General features: G+C 40.6%; 2 protein-coding genes across 4 annotated transcripts in view; both read right to left on the reverse strand.

Moving 5' to 3' along the window:
• Positions 1-2,276: 2,276 nt before the first annotated feature.
• LOC117424747 (noggin-3) lies at positions 2,277-4,077 on the reverse strand. Its single transcript, XM_034041425.3, has one exon. The coding sequence runs from the start codon at positions 3,419-3,421 to the stop codon at positions 2,741-2,743; it is 681 nt and encodes a 226-aa protein (XP_033897316.1). The 5' UTR covers positions 3,422-4,077; the 3' UTR covers positions 2,277-2,740.
• A 12,460-nt stretch (positions 4,078-16,537) lies between these two features.
• The window catches only part of LOC117424152 (ankyrin repeat and fibronectin type-III domain-containing protein 1), a 127,301-nt gene continuing 122,162 nt past the window's right edge, over positions 16,538-21,676 (reverse strand). For all 3 annotated transcript variants that reach the window (XM_058992307.1, XM_058992306.1, XM_058992305.1), the window contains exon 24: positions 16,538-21,369. In XM_058992307.1, the coding sequence (XP_058848290.1) occupies positions 20,573-21,369 (797 nt within the window). In that variant the 3' untranslated portion in view covers positions 16,538-20,572. The remainder of the gene's footprint in view (positions 21,370-21,676) is intronic.

The following is a 21,676-nucleotide window of genomic DNA, read 5'->3' on the forward strand; positions in this document are numbered from 1 at the left end:
AGTGTCCCTATAGGCAATAGTAGTTTGGGTTAGGACTAGGGTTAGGGTTAGGGTTAGAAAGATAATAGTCCTCTGTTTCTTTATAAATATTGTTAAAAAGTGTTTATGTACTTGGAAGATTTCTTTCATGTAATCTCTGATGGTGTGTTTGGATATATTTGAAATTCACAATGATTTCTTCAAAGTGCTTACTTACTTACCCCCATCTCTTCATCGTTTTTATATTCTGATGGCTTTAAAAATAACTGACCAAAAAAAAACAACCAAAAAAAAACACGACCAGTATTAAGGACGCTAACGATTAAGGTTAAATACACAGCACACACAGAAGGGGGCGTGCGAGCTGCTTGGTGTATTACAGAAACAGTTAAGAAGGTTTGCAAATTGTGCACATTATAAATGCGATCTTGATCAATTCATCCCATCTTTTGCATTCATTTTTATTTACCCTGAGGATAGAATAGACTTTTTGCTCTCTTGTGAAGAGGAAACGGGAGATCTTGTAGAATGTTTAAAAAACAAAACAAAAAAAAAAACACAATCTTAAAACTAAGATGCATTTATAAAAACAGCAGCTCATCACTCGAAATGTTTATTTTATCCCGCCTGGGTTAATGATTAAGAAGTGAGATTTTCCTTTTGCTGGCACGCACCTGAATGTGCGAGTCACGTTAATAATTGCTCCTTTTTTACTTGACTTGAGCGCACTGCGCCTAAGTTATTTAGCAATGTAGCTATTTGTTTCTTTTATTACGCTCTGTCTACAGAATATTTGTAAAGGATTGATAGGCGTGGGAGCAGAGGGACGCAGTCTGGGATCTGTCAACAGGGGCGAGTACAGAATTACTGCTCGTCTTGAATAAGTAAATATCTGTTCATTTATCTGCAGGACATTGGTAGTGGTCGTATAGCGCCGCTCCACGGTCCAGGGCGAAGCGCGTTGACATTTTAACAACTTGGCGGGTGTCCTGTTGCAAGCGATGGTTTTATTAAAATAACTTGCGTGTTTCTTTACCCAGTCCTCTCGTATAGTAATTGTGCTACAAAACAATGTGAAAAAGAAAACCACTTAAAAACTTCAATGACGCTTTAATGAATAAGGCACATTTGCTGCAAACTAGTCAAATAAACAAAAAATAACCATTTATAACTGAGCACAGCTAAGCACGGTCCTCCTCACTGGAACAAGGGCAGTTTGTCTTCTTTGACGAGTCTGAAGGTACCAGACCAGGGAATATGTCTCAGATGTGATCATCATCCATCCAGCGTGTCTTTCAGGCGCCACGCAGATTAAATGCAAGAATCATAAAATGAAGGACTTTTAATTTATAATCCTTTCACAAAGACCTTTCAGATTGTCTGGGGGCAGGGCGCTTTTCTTTAAGAGAAATAATGCCGCTGTTGCTTTTACACAAAGTTAATTGCATACTACCAGCACCATGTCTGAGTGTGCATGAAAAAAAAAAAGAAATATTTGACAAAGGGTTTTATATATATATCTCTGACAACCGTAACCCAGTAAAGAGCTGTAAATATATAACTGAACTTGTATGCAGTAATTTCTATTGAAATAGGTCGTCCCCAGTTGGAATAAACACGTTTTCTTTTGGAATTGGAACCTTCAGTTCAATTCTATTTCATATCAGTTTAAGGCACCTCATTTTATACACACACGGGAAGATGTACAGATGTATTGATCTCAATCTACACAGCACTGGCTGTCCAATTCCAAACACTTACAAGCAAGACCCAGTCACCAAAACCCTTTAATCAAATACACTCTGTAGACAGACAGTCGCGGAACCCACACGCAACGCAACTTGTAATGTTACAACACAAGTTCTGCCTTGTACACAGCTATCCAGACTGGAGCCTATATTATCTCCACATTAAACTATTACAATGTGTCATGGTAACTGGTTAGACGAGCTCTTATGAGGTATTATGGTCTAACACTCTTGAAAAAAGTGGGATTCCGTGCGTGATGGGATCAAGTAGGATCAGCGCTAATAAAGTGTCAGAGCTAAAATGTATTTGAGAGGCGGTGAAAAGGGGTCATGTTTCAGCGGTGTCCGTCCACTCTAGTATGTGTGAAAGACACGTGTCGCATTGTAAATGGAATGTCAAGGGTATCAAACGAGCATGCCTGCTCTGCAGAAATAAGCGCCGCACACGCACACGCACACGCACACGCACACGCACACGCACAAGTATAATCAAAAAAGAAAATAGCAAGTAAAAAAAAAATCTTATAACAAGAAAAACAACTCTTGGCATTGTAGTTTTAGTGGTTTACTTTAATTATTTACTGGCGTTTTACTACAGGAATATAAAGAATAAATAGCAGTTACTCTTAATTTACAAGATTAATCATTCAAATGTTCCCACTATATTTGCAGCTATAGTGCAGCTGCTGAATTACATTGTAATCTATATATTTTCCACTGAGGTCCATAAAACCACACTTTCCGTAGAATGGAAAACAGCTTTAAAGTCCTTCAATAAACGTTTGTTTTTTTAAATGCTTCGCAATGCGAAGTGCTCTCAATATAAATATAACGATACATTACAACCAGGACATTTCCCCCCCAAATACAGTAGACGCTGGTTATCTTATGCATAATACTGACCTTTTTACAGGTATATTATTTCAATGGCACCACATATACATAAAATATACATTCCTTCTACACTTGGCAGTGCATATAAAAATACCCATGTAGCTATTAACACGTTCATTTCAGTTCGAGCAGGAGCATTTGCATTCGGATATAACTGGATACTGAACTGGTATCCAGTTGCACTTCTGTGCTGCTTTTCGCTGCAAGCACCTCCATCTCAAGATCGTAAAATGGGCAGTCTTGGCAGGTTTGCAAACCATCCCTTCTGGAACTGAACAAGATCTTTTACTGTAGCAGCTACCCGCTTTCACATAGCGGGGCCAGAATCTGTTCCCAAGATCGTTCCAGGAATAAACAACCGGGCACAGCGTGTAGGACCACAGCCACAGCTGCAGCATTCTTCTGAGTTTTTTGCTCGGTTTCTGCTTCTTGCCATGCAGCATGTCAAAAAATTCCATAGTCTTGATGTCCCTGGGCATCGCCCCCGTGGGCTTTTGCCTGAGGAGCGGGTCCTGATCCGATAGCTCGTCGTTTGCTGCGTAACGGTCCTCGGGAGGCGAAACTGACATGTAGTGCGGGTCAAAGTTACTGCCCAATAGACTTCTCAGCTCGGTCTCATTGATATCGCGTTCTTTAGGGTCAAACACAGGGTCCGGGTGCTCAATAAGCTCCACAAGGGGTAGATTGTCACTTGGAACGGGTCGGAGGTGATAATAATGCTGGCAAATCCCAACTTCAATCTGAAGACCCAGCAATAAAACCAGAACACACATTGCCACAAAACACGGGGAATGATCCATTTCGTTATCGTTGTAAATAATAAATATATTATGTATATCTATAATAATAAGAATACAAATTAATAATGTCGTTTTTTTGTATTTAACTGCTTTACAACACAGAAGCAGCCATCCAGTCTATATAAAAAACAACAACTTCAGAACTTAAATCATTTTTTTTTTTTTTTGCAACTCAGTTTCAAACGCACAAGTTGGCTCCACGAGCTGTTCCCAGTCCAGGCTACAGACCCCTTTAAATGTTCTGAAGCTTCAGGTAGCACACACAGTAACCAGTGACTTGGTAGTTAGTAAGTCCAGGAAGGGAGAAGCGATCACTCGCGTGACAGCATGGTCCAAGGAGCGGGTGTCTTCGTTTGTGCTCCACTGGTACTTATTTTAAAAGAGTATGCAGAAGACGTGTGTAAAATCACTGCGGTCGAGCTGAGTTTGTCACAGCACACAAGCCCGGGCTGCTCTCGTTTCTTGCTCTGTGGCTTGCACTATTCCTCGCAGGACCAGCTTCAGATCTCGAGTACTACTCAATTTAAAGTCCACAGTCCTGAGTAGTATCAGCATGTTTTCTCTTTTTCTTTTGCAGGAAGCCAAACTGCGAAGTATCTGGCTCCTCCGATTTATCCGCACAGCCTGTGATGTAATCCATAAACCCATTCTGGATGTGGGCTAGTTGCCAAAGATCCCCGACACCTCCTTCTCTCTAGGGGCGGGGATGGGTGTGTGTTGGAGCGGAGGGGGGGTGGGGGGTGGGGGGGGGGGGGGGGTCGCATTTGGGTGTTGAAGCTCCAGCTATAAGGAAATCTGCTTGATTTGGCACGCCCTCTACTGGCAATTACGCGTCATCATATTTAATTTATATATATATATATATATATATATATATATATATATATATATATATATATATATATATGCATGCTTGCTTTTCCTAGCAACTCTCATGGAATATTTGTTCATCTAATTTCATATAATTCCGTGAAAGTATAAGAAAAGTTAGTGGAAAAATATTTCAAACTCAGAGGCACACTTCAGCTGTAACACGCGTTACAATTGACCCCATACAACATTAGCTCAACTATATTTGAGCACATGACGCTTGCACCGAAGGAAATAAAATGTTCATATATCACAATTGTGATTCACGGTGACAAGGCCTATAATTTTAAGGATGTTAAAAAAATTTAAAAGTAGGACAGCTACCGTTACAACTGACCCTAGCCATGGGGTCAATTGTAACAGGGGACACCTTACATTTCAAGCGCTCTTGTTGTATGTACACCAGCTCTTAACACAGGATAACTATGGGGATTGGTAGAGGACAGATATAAGTTGTCAATATGTGTGTCAGCAGCATCCACAAACAGATACAGCCAGAGGCAGCATTGCAGGAGCCGGGGAAGATCAAACAGAATGAAAGGTCGGGCGACGGGTTAAACTTATGATTTTCCAACACATCTCCCCTTCAATACCACCCACGCGAAGTGCTGATAATAAATCAAACGCAAGCAACATTGAGAAGGGGCTAACTTTTGTCTCGAAGGACGCAGCGTGTGCGTTTGTGCTGATAAACTGTTTAACTTGGCTTTTTACAAGGGCGCCTCTCCCGGCGCTCACTGGAGCCGGGATCATGGGCGTTCGTCTCCGCGGATATTTATGACTCCCCAGCCTGACACTCTCCCTCTCCCTCTCAAATGTGTAGTAAAATAAAGTTTATGAAATGTCAATCCAAAATGAACTCAGTGCAAGTTCGGAATTCCAATTGTATAGGCAGACCCCGATGCTGTACACATACACTCCATTCCTTACAAATATAGGTAGAATAGTAATATTCGCCACCACCAGAGGTTTGAACTGAGTGCAATAAATTAAATCAACAGACAACAAGAACAAGTAACCTTCTTTTGCAGGCGCATGTATTCCATTTGTCACGCGGGTATTTTGTTTACTTTGCGCACATTATTGGATAAACAGCCTCGCAGAAAATATTGAAGTGTTTGGATATTGTTATTTTTGTCGCAATTGTGCCTAATTAAGATAGATGTCTATTAAGATAAGGCTCCAATCTAGAGCTCTCTCGTTGAAGGCGAAAGATAACAGGGCGACAGTGGTCCAATGGAGCGTGAAATAAAGAGATAAAAAGCTCCACAAAACATAACTATAGGGCGAGCCATTGGTGAAATGGCTAATTTCACACCCATTTCAAATTAAAAAAAGAAATCAGGCCCATTAACAGTGGCGTGGCTCGCTAATGTTTTATTGGTAATTATCTAATGGCACATGATGGATTGGTGCTTATGGAAAACGACAAACACGTTTTCTCAAGCACTCAATTTCTCCAGCCGCAAAAGCAAAACGATTACACCACAGTAAAATAATTAAAGCAGGTTTTTAAAACACGTCACTTAAGAAAAAAAAATATTTGAGAATTGAAATGAATAGGTTAATTGAGCAGGCTAGAGTTAGTGACGCAGAGCGTTATACAATTATCCAGCTACAGCTTATACTGAATCTCGCTTTAAAGACAGATCACACGCTTTGAGAGTTTTCTACTCAATATTTTAACGAATTTTTGCAGAGTGTCATTTTCAAACTGTAATTATTCTCATGAGAGAAGCCCAGACGTTCCAATGTGATTTCATCAGAGGTTTTGCTAAACAAAATAATCAAATGTAGTTTCACGTGTGACTGACGAGACGCCCAAATGGACGAGGAAACCGAACTGTCAAAGAGCGGTCTGATCATTTGAACTGTTTCATCTCTACTGTTTTTGTGCTATAATGAGGCATGACTAGTAAAACAAGCCGTTTGAACGTTGTGTTCCTCATCACTTTCAAGACAAACAATGTCCCGTACGCACCCAGCTGTTTGTATTTACCTTGTATCTAAAGTTACCTCTGTTGTGTGAGAACACTTCGTTAAAAGTGCCGCTGGTTCTACTGTTTTTCATTTATTCGGGGGTTCTTCGTCTGAGGATATTTTCAAAAGAGTCGGTCTTATAATAGACGCAATCACTCAAACCAGACACGAAATCCAAAAAAAAAAAAAATCATATAAATAAATAAATAAATAAATAAATAATGAAAACCAAATCAATATATAAATGCATATCAACATATCAGAACGCATTCACGCACATACAGTGCTTCTTTCAAGTTGCACCCGTATTGTGCCCCAGTCTAAGTTTAGTCCAATAGCATATACAACACATTTGTACAGTTTTAAACGAACTATATTAATAAATGCTTCTGCAGCGTGCGTTGTTCCATAAACTGCATGCATGTCACCGCCTTGTCTATCTTTTCATACTGCAAGCACAGGTGGATCAAGACATGCAGACAGTAGAAGGCATGGGGTCAATAAAACAACACTGTTTTTTTACGCTTTTAATCTTTAACGTTTTTTTTTAAAACTGTATCATGGAACTTGTCTATTAAATCGTTACTTGTATTCCTACAGTATCTTCCAGTTTTACTGCGCTCTCCCCCCACCCCCTCCCCCTCACACACTCACATTCCCCAGCTATGGAGCTGGCGCCAGGTTCTGAGTCCAGCCTCTGTTTGTGTCAAAGAGCCGAAGACAATATTTCAGTATGGAGCCAAGCCACGGGGAACCGCTCTATAAAACCCGACCGAAATAACCCCCCTAATGAACACACGCACCCTCGGCTCATTCAGCGCTAACTAAGCAGGCATGAAAAATCATCACAGTCCGCCGGCTTATTAACAACTGTCTAATACTAAAAGAGGCGTCCTTTGAAAATGGGTATTAACTGAGAAACCGTTTACCTGCTGCGGTATCCGCGATTAACAACACTCCCCAGACTACTGACTTAGTTTGTTCACACATATCCCAATTAATCTACAATGGAGCGACTCTTTCTATAGGAGCTGCTGCAGCCTACTTGCTTCTTTCATGTCATGCAAAGCCATACTGTAGTTAACATTGACACAAGGCAGTATTATAAACTACATAAACCCAAAACGAAGCACAGCATCCACCCTCAGCATGCACACACATTGCTACTTTAGGATGGTGTCACTAGTGATTTATCCGGGTTTGAGTTTAGGTAGGTGATTTATTTTATAGCCATCCCAGAACCACAGAACAGCATTCTGCTTTGGTCTTCATCCTAAGCAGATACATGTATATTAAATATAACAGAGGGTCCAAATTTCAATGATCTCTATTAAGGGTAAGGGATAGTGAGTGGTCAGTGGTCAGACTTGGATCCAGGGTTGAAATTTCAGACCCTATCTTCCTCATTTCTGCCCTGGTAGCCATTCATGGAAAATGAGTCAATGGTTGGTTATGTTAAGATTGTAAAGTCTATTGACCATCAATGGGAAAAATCTTGATGACCCATCAAAGGTTTCACTCAGTTATGCAACAAAAAGATGACATAATGACCAGGGTGGAATGTTAACCCACACCTGCTTCTTTAACCCCTCGGCTCGTGGAACTATTACTGTGCACCACTGGTCCTCTAGCCACTGCATCTAAATGGCCTGCCATCACAGTGTCCTGGCATCAGTGGATCTCGATGGTACGAGCCCAAGCCTGTTGTATAAAGACCCGTGCAATGTGACTTTGCTGCAAATTAACCTTGCTTTTAGCTCTTGAAAATGTCTCCCACACACACTTCACTTCTAGTTACTATTTTTGGTCAATGAAAAGTAAAGAGGAAAACGTTCCTGGTTCTGCATTATTCCCTCAAGGTTGTGTACTGTGCAGCGGGCTTTTTATAACTTCAAAGTTGCAGTTAATAAAACCAAATCACTCGTGCCCCAAGAACAGTTATTCTGAAAACAGCAAGAAAAGTACAAAAGGCTTGCTTCATAAACACTCTGGAAGCATCTCAACCAAGCCTGGGTGCCGAAGTCATGAAATCAAATACAGATGCAACATGAAAAAAACCCACAAATGATCAAACCAGTAATTTTGCCTAGTCAAAATAAGGAGATGCAGGGTGCCTGAAGCCTGGGTTCGAATCTGGCTCGGGTCACAAGTGAAATGAGATTGGGTCAGGGATCACCAGTGCACTTTGTAAAAAGATAATGCGGGCAGGACTGTATAGCAGGCAGGTTCAGGACTTTCATTAGCATTACAATTCACAAGCACTGAAAATAACTTTCCAACGTTTCTGTATGTTTATCATGCCTTTGTCAAGGGAAAGTGTCCTTGAAAACAAACAGTGGAGGAACTTCTAGGTTTTTGATGCCATGGTAACTACACTCATTAATCTCTATGTACTATTTATTATTATTATTATTATTATTATTATTATTATTATTATTATTATTATTATTATTATTATTTATTAGCAGACACCCTTATCCAGGGCAACTTATAGTCATAAACAAAAATACATTTCAAGAATCACAGTACAAGTATTAATACAATTAAGAGCAAGATACAATACAATGACTATTAATGTGCTTGTGCTGTCATTTAGTACATAGTTATTGATTTAGGATATGCTATTCCTTTCTATTTAAACCTGCAGGGATCATGGTATTGAGTCTATCTATCCATGTATTATCCTTTCTTCTCCTATATTGAAACTACACATTTGATGTAATTCATATTATGCTTATTTTTTGTAGTGTTGAACTGTTAGTTCATTTACTTTGTAATTTTTTATGGTTGGCACTGCATCCGCCACCCGTCCGCTCCAGCTCATCCAGAACTCTGCTGCTCGCCTGGTGTTCTCTCTGCCTCGCTTCTCCCACGCAACTCCACTGGCTCCCGATCACCGCTCGCATCCAGTTCAAGACTCTTGTACTAGCCTACAGATGCCTTGACCAGACTGCACCCAGCTACCTCCAGACCCTCATCTCTCCCTACACCCCCACTCGACTTCTCCACTCCTCCTGCACTAGAAGACTGGCTCTACCTCCTTTATGCTCCCTCCAGAGCCCGCTCCTTCTCCACCCTCGCCCCACAGTGGTGGAATGACCTTCCTACAGATGTAAGGACTGCCCAGTCCCTGACCACATTCCGGCGCCTCCTCAAGACTCACCTCTTCAGACAGCACCTGTAGAACTCCTCTTTTTTCCCTCTGGACACTTATCACTCTTCCTTGATACGCTTTACTTGCTCTTATCTGCCCCTATTTTCCTGCATTTAAACCTGTACTTTAGAGTACTGTAATCTGTCAAGTGTTATTTAATCTGTAGTATTTTGTATTTAATTATATCCTGATGTAACTATCACTGACACTGTTATCTGCTCCGTTACTGAATCGTATTTTGTCATACTTGTACTTGCTAGAACCAATATGGGCTACAACTGGAATAGAAGGAGATGTCGCTGATTCACTCAAATGAGCCCGGAGCTACAGGCCAGAGACAAGCCCATTGAAGTGCAGCAGCCTCATGTATGAAAAATACAAAAACAACATCCTGACGGTTCCATTTCCGCTTTGTTTGTTTGAAGTGTTTGCTTTATGCCTTTCTTCTCCTCTAAGTTTCAAATTGACCTTGGAGTCATTTTCTGGGCTAATACCGTGACAATACATGGCGGGCGCCAGTAGGAAGTGATATGTAACTGCACAGAGGAAATGGGGTGAAATGATGTTCTAGAGATAAGAGGCCTACAGCAGCAGTGACAATGTGCTAAAAACCTCTTTACAAAGTCACACCGATTCCCAGTGGGACCTTCACAGAAAGAATGGAGTGACTTTCACAAACCAGACAGACCACTGGATGAATAGAACTACACATTGATGCTAAAACACAAACTGTGATCTTTATCACAGTTTTGTTCTTTGACACTTCTTTGAATGCAATGCTGCCCTAATTAAAACGGAATCCCAGCCTGAACATGGCAAAAACACCCACATTTTGCAAGTCTTTAAGTTTTTAATGATTTTAACAAAAATATTCACGTTTGTTTTCTTGTTGTTGATGTGGTTTCCATTTTGCATTAACAAATGCAGGCGTGTTTTTTATCACAGATTTCAGATAGTTTATTGTCTACCTTGAAAGGACATGGTAGTTTATAGAGACGCCTGTTTAATGGAGGCTCGGTTCTTTGTTAAACTAAAGCCAATTTCCTTAACCAATAAAATAGCCTGGGTAACAGGAGCCCCTTCCAGTGCAGTCCATGTAAGGCACGCATTAAGTGCTACATAGTGCATTTTTGCTGTAACAGAGGGGCTATGTGGTAAAAATCAATCTATTTAACTAGCAGCTTACTTCTCAGGTCCTTTCCTTCCCTGCTGATTTTCAGTCTCCTGAAATATACCAGATACCCTTTCTGGCAATCAAGTTAAACACACTATGCTGTTAAAGCACACTCAGGTACCCTTTATTAACTGCGTGGTAAGGTTTCGTACCTGCTCAGCTTTATATCACAGCACCAGAAAACCAGAGCATTCTGAAATGGGGTTCTAAATCACAGCACCAGCAAACCAGAGCATTCTGAATCGGGGTTCTAAATCACAGCACCAGCAAACCAGAGCATTCTGAATCGGGGTTCTAAATCACAGCACCAGCAAACCGGAGCATTCTGAAATGGGGTTCTAAGTAACAGCACCAGCAAACCAGAGCATTCTGAAATGGGGTTCTAAATCACAGCACCAGCAAACCAGAGCATTCTGAAATGGGGTTCTAAATAACAGCACCAGCAAACCGGAGCATTCTGAAATGGGGTTCTAAGTAACAGCACCAGCAAACCAGAGCATTCTGAATCGGGGTTCTAAATCACAGCACCAGCAAACCAGAGCATTCTGAATCGGGGTTCTAAATCACAGCACCAGCAAACCAGAGCATTCTGAATCGGGGTTCTAAATCACAGCACCAGCAAACCGGAGCATTCTGAAATGGGGTTCTAAATAACAGCACCAGCAAACCAGAGCATTCTGAAATGGGGTTCTAAATCACAGCACCAGCAAACCAGAGCATTCTGAAATGGGGTTCTATCTGCCTATATCACTGACGATGGAGTTCTATGTGTTTTTTTTAACTCAATGTACATGTGCAAATGAACAGTAGTTTTGTTTTCTTTTGATGTGCTTCCAGCATTTAAAGACACCTCATTTCTTTTATAAAGTATTTGAAAATTATATGTTTTTCGATTTATGAGCTGCGGTTTTTACAGCCCCATTCCATTTGGGAGGTTTGACCTGAAGCTTGCTATTAGGAAACCTTGGGGAAATCACCACTGAAATGCCTATTTTTGGATGTATTTCCAATTGTTCATTGAAGGTCTGCCACAGTCATTATAAACATACGTGTACAAAAAACACTGAAAGTGTGTGTTCCTTATCACTAGAATTCACCCATGAAATGACTTACAGTTTTGTATCTAAAGTCTTCCAGAATTGCTGGACGCAGAATGACCTAACTGGTATTTAGGCAGAATATAGTGTTACTGTGCCAGTTTATTTTGTGTTTACAGTGCAATAAACAACATGTTTAGCTCTTTCAGTTTGTTTTCCTTGCCTGAACAAGGCTGTCGCAACAGTAAACTAAATTGGTCACATTTACTGACAGTTTGTGTGAATTTTTAGCAATCCCCTTTAAATAATACAGCTAAACACTTACCGTAAGTACCTGACCTGTGGATGCCTTTGGTAATTATTGTGCATACATTTCTAGCAGAACAAATGAGAAAGCTTCTTTGGTGTTTCTGTGTGGCAATGACACAAGCCCTAAGAACTGTACAACAAATAACTTGGTGTGTAGCACTGATAAAAAAAAGAAAAGAATCTTAATCTTAATCAAGAATCGCCGGCCCTCCCTCCTCGTTCTAGAGGCTAGAGCTTTCTTTCGTGACCTTCCCCGATAAAGATTTCAAGTGGTTTGTTTATTCTGCCTTTTTCCCCTCCAAAAAGCCTTTGAAGATCTAACAAGGAGGCAATTTGAATGGTCGATTTGTCAGCGTGCCTGCCTGGGCCGTACAGGGCTGTGCTGCAACCCTGACATCCCTCCAGCACTCTGATATATAAGACATTACAGGCAACACTTTCAAAGCCTTTACTCCACTCTTTAATTAACTCCAATTTGTCTTTTTAAAGAGGTAAAACACCTGTTACAAAACTGGAACCAAAACAGCAAAGTAATGCATTTCAAGTTTTTAATCGAGTTAATTCAAGAATGGAGGAAGCACTTTGAAAATATGGCCTAAATGAGGCTGGCTGGTCCTGTCCATATATGTATTCATTATTACTATTGCTATTAATATCCTTATCAAAGTTGACCACAGCATTTCGGCATAGTATTATTGCAATTTCATCATGCTTTCATACTGTGCATTTACCCTGGTTTAAAATGACTATTACTATCACTACTATTATTATTACAAATGATAACTGGATTGGAGTTTGAGTCTTGTCCTCTTTGTTTTGTCCACAGGTATTTCTCCTCACATTGCCCTGATATCCTGCCTCAAGCCAGCCCAGGACTGAAGGGCAGTTTTATGTCAATATAACAACTATTCACCAATATATAAGCAATTCCTTGTTGTGGTGTTTAGCCCATTACAATATACAGTATGGCCCTGTAGAGTCTTTCATTTTATTGCGGCGAGTGGCAACACGATTTGGTATTTGTAAATTCATCTGCGTCCACAGCAAGCAGACCAGCATCTCATTAGACATGCCCTGGAATCGTTTCCCAAGTCGTATCCCAATATACTAGCCCTCGGCAGCTCATCCAATCAGGAGTCTATATTACTTTCCCAGCAGGTATACAAAAATCAGCAAAACTTTGTATCAAAATGTACACATTATCCTTCCTAGTCAGCAATCACTGAGATCCTCGCCCAATGCTTCAGTAGCTTTTCAGACCCCTGTCCACCAGACAGTCCTATTTGATAGGAGATCCAGGCTAAGGTCACTCAAACCCCCCACCCCCCAGTGGAAGCATGACATATCTGCTACGTTTTGAATCCCCAAATGGTCCCCAGAGATCCAAGCAGTTTATGGAAGCAGCAAGCTACACTGAGCAGACCTGCGTGACAGCTCCTGTTTAGCGCAAACTTTACCCTAAGACTTCACTGCTAATCCCTGCTCGGAAATGACTGTACGGCATTTCACAATGACGGCAACTTCTGAATTTATAGGGAGTGGAAAAATAAATAGGCCTAATAGTTTTACTTTCAAACGGTCCTTATTGTAAGGGCTGCCGTGCTGCCACCACTCTGAAGGTGATTTGCCACATGACTAATTGATCCTGTTTTTTATATTTATATTATACAGGTTAATTTCAGTGCCACATGCCTGCCTGTGTAGTTTTCAAACTAAAGTAAAATGTGAGATAGCGCCAGGGCTATGCTAATTAAACAAAGTGTGCTGGGGAGGGGGGCAGAGACAGACATCAGTGAAAGTCAAACACACAATCAAGTCACACACAACAAAGAGCCATTAGTTAATGCAAACATTGTATACATTCGCTATAAAGCCCATTGCGATTTCACAGTTCTTTATGCGCAGGTTTCAATAGTATCTCATTCTCTAGTTTTTTTTCCTCTCTAATTAGATCTCAGTTGAAATGGAATGAGGGGGCGACTCATTTTTTGATGTTCCACAATCTTATCAAATGGAGAGAAATTGCCCAACTTAACAAGTTGCAAGCACTGTTATCAAACTGCAATTTGGGACCAAATGCAACCAAATGCAACTTATGTGTCATTGATGTCTATTGATCTTAACAGTGGCAGAGCTACATGCAGACACTGTTTACTTACTTTTAAAGTCAGAAATATACTTATGAGCCTCACACACACTCAAACCTCCCCTCTAGCAATGATAGAACCGCCACTGTTTTGATGTGGGGTCTCCCATCACAGTCCTGGAGGGCATTCCACTCCAGGTTTAACAGGAAATCAGCTTTTAGGAGTCTTTCCAGAAGTTGAAAGCATAGAAAAAAAAAGTATGATAGAAAACAACACATATTGAATATTAAACAGGCAGGGTTGAAATATCAGGACAATGCAGAAGTAGAAACTGTCCCTGATTACTACAGGACAGACAATGGTCAGTGCAGAGTCATTCCTATTGAGTTCCTAAATTAAAACAGTGGAAGGTGGCGACTCTAAACATTTCCTCTGAGCTATACTCGAGTTGGTGTGAAATCCTGCTGCTTGTCAACTGAAACTTAGGTGTACAAATGAAATACCGAAACCCAGGAGAATTTGACATTATACCCAGAGGTCAGAGTAAATAAGGACCCTGCTGTGCTTTAATAGATGCTTATTTGACATCTAATTTCACTTTCTACTGTATATAATTTCTGTGATTCTTCAGGAGTCTGGATTGCTGCTGATTTTTATTTAGTAAGAGAACTCATTATTACCTGCAAATCACTTGTTGACATTGTGCAAAGGTAATGGATCTTGACTAATCCAATATGAAATCCAACGGAGCCCAAAGGGGTAGCTGTTAAAAAAATAGATTACCTGGTTCTGGAATATTCACCTCAATCCTCAGATAGAAAACAAACAATGTGGAAAACAAAATCTGTGGCATTGCTTTCCATAATTGTGTTTTGTTAAAAAGAAATCACTTTCGGGGTTGCTTTGATCACCCTTGATCCCGCTCTCCCTGGAATATAACATACAGATGGGGGAATCACCGTCAACCACCTGTCTGTGGTTATCCTGCGATTCAATCCATGTGGATTCTGTGAAGCTGTGATACGTTCATTTTCTTCAGCCAACTAAAACAGCCAATTCCCAAGATTCCATCTCATTTTGACATTTCTCATTCACAGAAACCAACCAATTAACAAATAAAATGATTTTTTAAAGAAACTTAAAACTAAAGCTGTGAAGTTGTCTGCGACCTGCTTGCCCTTTAACCAGAGATGAAGTGAACCCGTGCAGCCGATCCCGTCTCCTCTCGTGAAGGATCACCTGTGTGTTACCGCTCAGCTTCTGCCCTACATAAGAGCACAAGAACAACAGAAATACCAAGGGGGCCAGTGCAGCGGTGTTAGAGGCAGAAAGTACATGTAAAAGCCCAGTGACTCTCGATCAAGCCTCAGCTACACACCACTCTCTTCCCTCTCTGCAGAGCGTGTTGACAGGAACTTTCACACCTCTTATCTCCAGCTGAGACTTATTAGTCATCACTTGACAAAAAAAAAAAAAAAATCTGCAAGTGTTGTATGCCATCTCTTGTTAGTTTAAGGAAAATAAATGCATGCAGACTTTAAGTGCTCCTTCGTTGGTATTGACGGGGCTGGTTGTCTGATTATGTGAGCGGCAGGAAATGGCTTGTGTTTCTACATAAACCTCACCCTTGAACTACAGCAGCATCCGGGTACTCTGTCAGTGAGCCACGCCGCGGGCGAAGGGGAGATAACAGGAGAGTGATCCGCTGCTAATTGAATCGCAGGATTAATGATGGGGGGGCCAGAGAGTGCACTGGGGTACATCGGTGGATTTGAAGAGCTCACTGCCAACAGACGAGCTTTCCATGTCTTCAGATGTTGGCAAAGAATGAAAAGAACAGCATCCTGCAAACCATGCAGTATGATGTCACAGAGCTAGTGTACTATGATGCAGTTTGTGAAGATGAGTACTCTGCACTGGGGAATGCGGGGGGTGGGTGTAGGGGTGTTTACTCTCCTAGGATATCGGTCCCAGGTGCGAATGCCCAGCTTTGGAATGTCAAATCAGAAAGCATCATCAATATTAACAGGCTTGACACCACACTGTAATCTTCATCAGTTGCAATATACAAATTTGGGCAGTGTGACCCGCGACAGTTCCTTTGAACTGTTTTGTCACTATCACTCATTTAGTGTTGCAACCTTGCAATTAGTTACAGTGTTCCAAGTCTTTTCTTGCTTTCAAGTTTTTTAGTATTTAGTTATTATACCATGTTTAACCAACCCCCACCCCCAAGGGATATAATGTTTTACCAATCATACCCCCCAATAGAGGCTTGAAGCATGCTGGGCTGAGCATGCAGATCCATGCATCATAAACCAGAGCAAAGATAGGAAAGTTAACATGGTACAGTTATACACGCAGTGACTCAAGGGTTTATATAAAACAAGCTGAATAAAATTATATATATCTATTATTATATAAATACATCTACCGCTCACAGTAACTCTTGTTTGATTCCTGGGATTTGTAAAACAGTTCAAACAAAACTCAGGTAAACAGACAGTCAAGGTTCTTTAATATTTCAGTTGAGCTTTAGGAATGTTTAGTGCACTGTTACACCTCAAAATGACTTCAAACCAAACTTTGTAATAACACTATAAAAACAGTCTGCAAATTTCTGAAGAATATCATTTACTGGAGAAAGCGATGTGCCCTTTTTTTCCAAGATGGCAATAACAACAACATACATTCTTGTAACAAAATAGCCGTCCACAAACATGCCAACAGTTAAGGCTTTTTCTTATTGGATCAAAAACACAGTACAGTAAAAGTTTTACAATAGAATAATCTGGTTAAGTAATATGTTACAAAATGTTTCCAGTGTGGAGATCAAAATACTCACTTGGTTTGTCCCAGCAATGAGAAACTTCTCAACGTTTAATTTACAGTTTAAAAAACCAACAACAAGTGAATGCACAAACCAAACTGATTCAAAGAAAACAGCAGCACAACTCGGAACAAAAGCTAGTGAAAACAGAACAAAAGCTTGCGACGCATGCAAAGACAGTTTTAAAACTTAATTAAAAAAAAAATATATATATATATGTATATATATATATATATATATATATATATATATATATTCACAAACATAATTTACTTTCATAGTGTTTCAAACAACAAATGATATTTCAGATTTTTGGTATGCTTAACTTTGGATAATGAAGTCAAATGTAAGAAACAAACTAAATGTTATTGGTTTATTGGCCTCTACTCACAAACATTCAGCAATGTCAAGTTGTTCTGATGATAAATATCTTTCATACGCTGTTGTTACGGATTTGGTCCTGTCGGTGAGATGAGAGAAGGTTAAAAGCTCTAAAACCACGAATGTAGATGAGTCCAGCAAAACCTGATTTAGTAAGATTTCATTCCAACTTTTTGTCTAAGGGGAATAAAAAGCTATTGTTTCAAAACTTGTAATAAATAGTAACCTACATCTGAGTCGCATTATACCGGTTTTGGAAACTGAACAGTATATTAACTTTGCACTGAAGCTCAGTAAATCTTGCCTTGGCCTGCTTCAAAAGCATTCAGGAAAAGTTGACTGGTATATACCAATTATGAAGCAAAAACCTCCTCACTTCTCTACCCACTCACACACATGGAGAAAGAATACCTTCCTCACATCCATGACCATTCAATTCAAAATGATCAGCGGGTGACTGCCCCCTTGTGTTCAAAGTCTTAATCTGAAGGATCACGAAGCCACTTTTTCAGGAACAGTGGCTTTGCTGTATCAACCCCCAAGTCTCCCCTGGTGTGCCATGCAGTGGCCTGAAACCTAGTGTCCTGAAACTAAGTTCCAAGCCACAAAGCAGCTTCGTGTTCCCTCAGCTTTACAAGCCTATGACACTGAAAACAGGTCATCAGATGACAGCTGGGCCTTCCGGAATAAATCTGAATATTCCAGAATGCTCTGAAAACTCTGGACTGAACCGAACACAGAATGTTTGTGAGGGCCACACAGGACGTTGTCGGGCTGAAGCCTTTGCAAGTGCTGAGGAATAGAAAGCGAGAGAGTGAGAGAGATAGAGAGAGAGAGAGAGAGTGAGAGAGAGAGAGAGAGCAGACATAAACTGTATAATGACATCTGCTACTCTCTAACTCTCTAAAATGTGCTCCTTTAGCGCGGTGAGCATCTGAAATTCATTTTATGCGGTTTACAAAAATAAAACAATTGTTTTTTGTATTTAATAATACATTTACATTTTATGGAGGAACTTAAACTTTCCTGAGATACATGCGAGGCAATACCAAATACTGAACTGCAACAGTTTGAGATAGTATAAAAAATAAAAACGGAGTAATTTTCCTTGTACTGGGCAAACGATTGTTATTGTAAGGAAATATAAAAAGCTGTTATAAAGACATTCTAAAAAGAGGCTGTATACACCCCTTCATGTAGAATCACACTTTTAGCACTTCCATACAGTATGTCTTCAGTGTGAGTGTTGCAAAGCCGTGGGTTATGTTATGTGTGTGTGTGTGTGTGTGTGTGTGTGTGTGTGTGTGTGTGTGTGTGTGTGTGTATGGTCAGCCACATGACAGGCAACACTTTAGAATAATAGCCACAAATTCACAATGAATTCCATCTGAACCCCACAGGAACAACACCTGAATATCTTGTGCACTTCCTGTGAGTTCTTCTTCCATTGTGAATCTGCAGTCATTATTTTAAAGTGTTGACAATATGCTTATTCATGGCTATCAAACTGATATTTCCAGAGCACATACAATGCCAGTATTTGTTATTTGTTCAACATACACCAGACTGTATTACTAACAACACATATTAACGTTCTGACGATTGCAACTAGCAAACAAACACTATTTACAAACTTTAACTCTGCCCTTTGCACAGATAATATATATATTTATATTTTTTACCATATAAAGATTTAACGAAACCCTTATTTTTCTGAAAATACTCTTTTTTTACTCTGGTCTGCAAACATATTAAAAACACAATTCCAAAGAAGCCCATCTGGGGTCTTAAATACTTCACACATAAAACAGTACACAGCAGGATGCGCTGCACAAATAAATACAGATAAACAGTGTTGGCTTTAGCTGTGTGGTTAAAAATACATTTACTCTGGATGCAGTCACTATCATTTTTTTTTTACACTTAAAACGATAAATAATGTTTTTTTGTAATGTAGTCCAAATATCAAGTTTCAGAATACAAAAGTGCAATAGAATGTCCTCTAACATACTGGAATTCAGTGGTACCTTTATGGAACGCTTTTGGAATCACAGTGGAATGTGGAATACCTGAACAGAACATTAAGGGGGTCTTCCCTTCTATTGTACGTCAGTGATCTAAACAGGAGGCATATTTAAATAACGCTACCTTTTAAATCACATGATGGAATTCACAGACCCCGATTAGCACTAATCTTGGACTACTGCTTGTTAATTTAGGTAAGGTAGTCTAGGATCAGTGCCAGTGGTGTAGTCTAGCCGGAATATAGGAAAGCTAAGTCACATTACTCACATCTGCCTCCCAACTGTCTGATTCAGTCAGTTGTTCTCTTGATGCAATGACATGAGCATTAGGAACTTCTACTACAATCTACTTCTTTAAGGTTAAAAATGCTGACGAAGACGACAGCAACAGTGTATCGACTAGGACTGTGGAAACAAAGCCACTGACACACAGACACGTAAAGTAAAGCACTCTGACAAGATCGAGAATGACACTTTGTGGAAATACTTGTAGACATTGGATAAATGCATGATCTATTAGATGAGCTTCTAGAAGTTCGGTACAAAAATAACATGTGAATTTGTACAATCATTCTTGTTTAAGAAGATCAATATTTTAGTACCGTCGCGGTACCTTCAGATTTACGACTGCACTGCCGATTAGAGCTAAATCGACGTTCTGAATCAATGCTGATGGCAGAGTGAAACATGGAAGATTATGTACTATGTGTTCTTTTATTCTGAATGGATCTAGCTTTTACACATACCTTTCTATATGTCAGTTCTGCTGGCTGGATAGGCAGCCTTCCACTGTGTTCCTATATTTAAACATATGGCTGAACAGTGCCAATTCATAAGCATGGTAACTTTTCATTTCTTTTTTTAATTTAACTTATTTTTAAACTATATTTTTCGAACAATGAATTGAATTTTAAAACGTACTACGTTACTTGCCTGTTGTGCCTCGGGTGCACGCAGTTGTTCAAGTTAAAATCTTACAAGCAGTGCTTATCTCAGCATTGCATTGATTATTAGAACAGTCAAGAGCCATGGGTGTATTTTTCTTACTTTAAAGAGTTGTCCAGCAACTTTAGTTAAGTTCTATTTTTACAATTTAATTCAAGGATGTAGAATCCCAGTAAGCCTTGTGCACGATACATAAAATAACAAAAAAAAAAAAAAAACAGCTTTGCATGCTCAGTTATAGAACACGTACAAAAACACAAACAGATTCCAACAACGTTCGTATCATATACAAATTGCATTCAAAAAAAAAAAAAAAAAAAAAGATAAAGCATCTTCGATCAAGTAAAAGCATTTATACTCCTAGAGTGTACTGCTGAATATTTCTGATACTTGAGAATTGGTTTGGTCATCGGAGTCGATGTCTTGTCCCACACTTCCAGCTACGGCACTCGCGTCTCCCACCGCGGGAGGAGACTCTCCTACGTTCAGAGTCCACGCTTTTAAGCCCTCATTGGACAACGGCATTCTGCAAGGCTCCACGAATATCCTGCGGACGTTCGGTTTGGACTCCTTGTATCTCTCCTTCCCTTCTTCCGGGAGGCTGGAGGCGTGAGGTAAGAAAGAGCTACGCGGTAGCTCTGCTACGGTCTTCATGTCTCCCCCGCAGGCAGACTCCAGCGGTAAGGACGGGCACTCCCGCTGCTGCGTGTACAGCCCCTCCGACAGCGAGGCGGCCTGGCTCTCGCTGTGCACGCGCAGCCAGCGGTGGTGGCAGCTGAAGTAGCTGTGGTGATGGTGTTTGGACAGAAGCTTCCTCTTGCTATGGGGGTTGTTCCCTGGCTGCTTGCCGGAAGTGGCCTTGTCTGTGCCCCTTAGAGTCAAGCCGCCCATGGTCTTCGTGAAGGAGTCTGTGTCTGCGTCGAAGGGCCCCCTGTTGCACTGCTCCCTGGGGCTGAGGGGCGACTTCAGGTCGTGCACCTGCAGCACGTCTGGCGCACTCCCGCTCAGCCCCGAAAGCACCTGCTGGGAGATGTCCTGGGACGAGGAGTAGACGAGGTCCAGCTCTCGCGGGCTCAGGGCGTCGCTTGAGTCGTAGTCGCTGTCTGTGGGGAGAAACACTTCCGAGCAGCCCTCTTCATCGGAGCAAGGCTGGGAGTCTGGAACAACAAATACCATTTGAAAACACCACACACACACTGAGCTTTCCCTCACAGCTCTGCGCCCTGCTATGACAAGCAGAGACTGACAAATGTGCTGATGAATTATGCAGTGTGTTTGTAATGTGTAAAATCTCTGCATCTCTGAGTTACTTTCTTATAATATTCTATTGAGTGTAAGTGCAAACGTCCAAGGTGGCAATCTCTAAACTCATTTTGCGTCATTCCAACACATGCAGTATAATAATATGCAGTCATATGGAGACGTCCACTAGCTTTTTGGCAGCCGTTTCCCAAACTTTAAGTC

Source organism: Acipenser ruthenus, chromosome 19 (genome assembly GCF_902713425.1).
Source record: "Acipenser ruthenus chromosome 19, fAciRut3.2 maternal haplotype, whole genome shotgun sequence".
Classification (NCBI taxonomy): Eukaryota; Metazoa; Chordata; class Actinopteri; order Acipenseriformes; family Acipenseridae; genus Acipenser; species Acipenser ruthenus.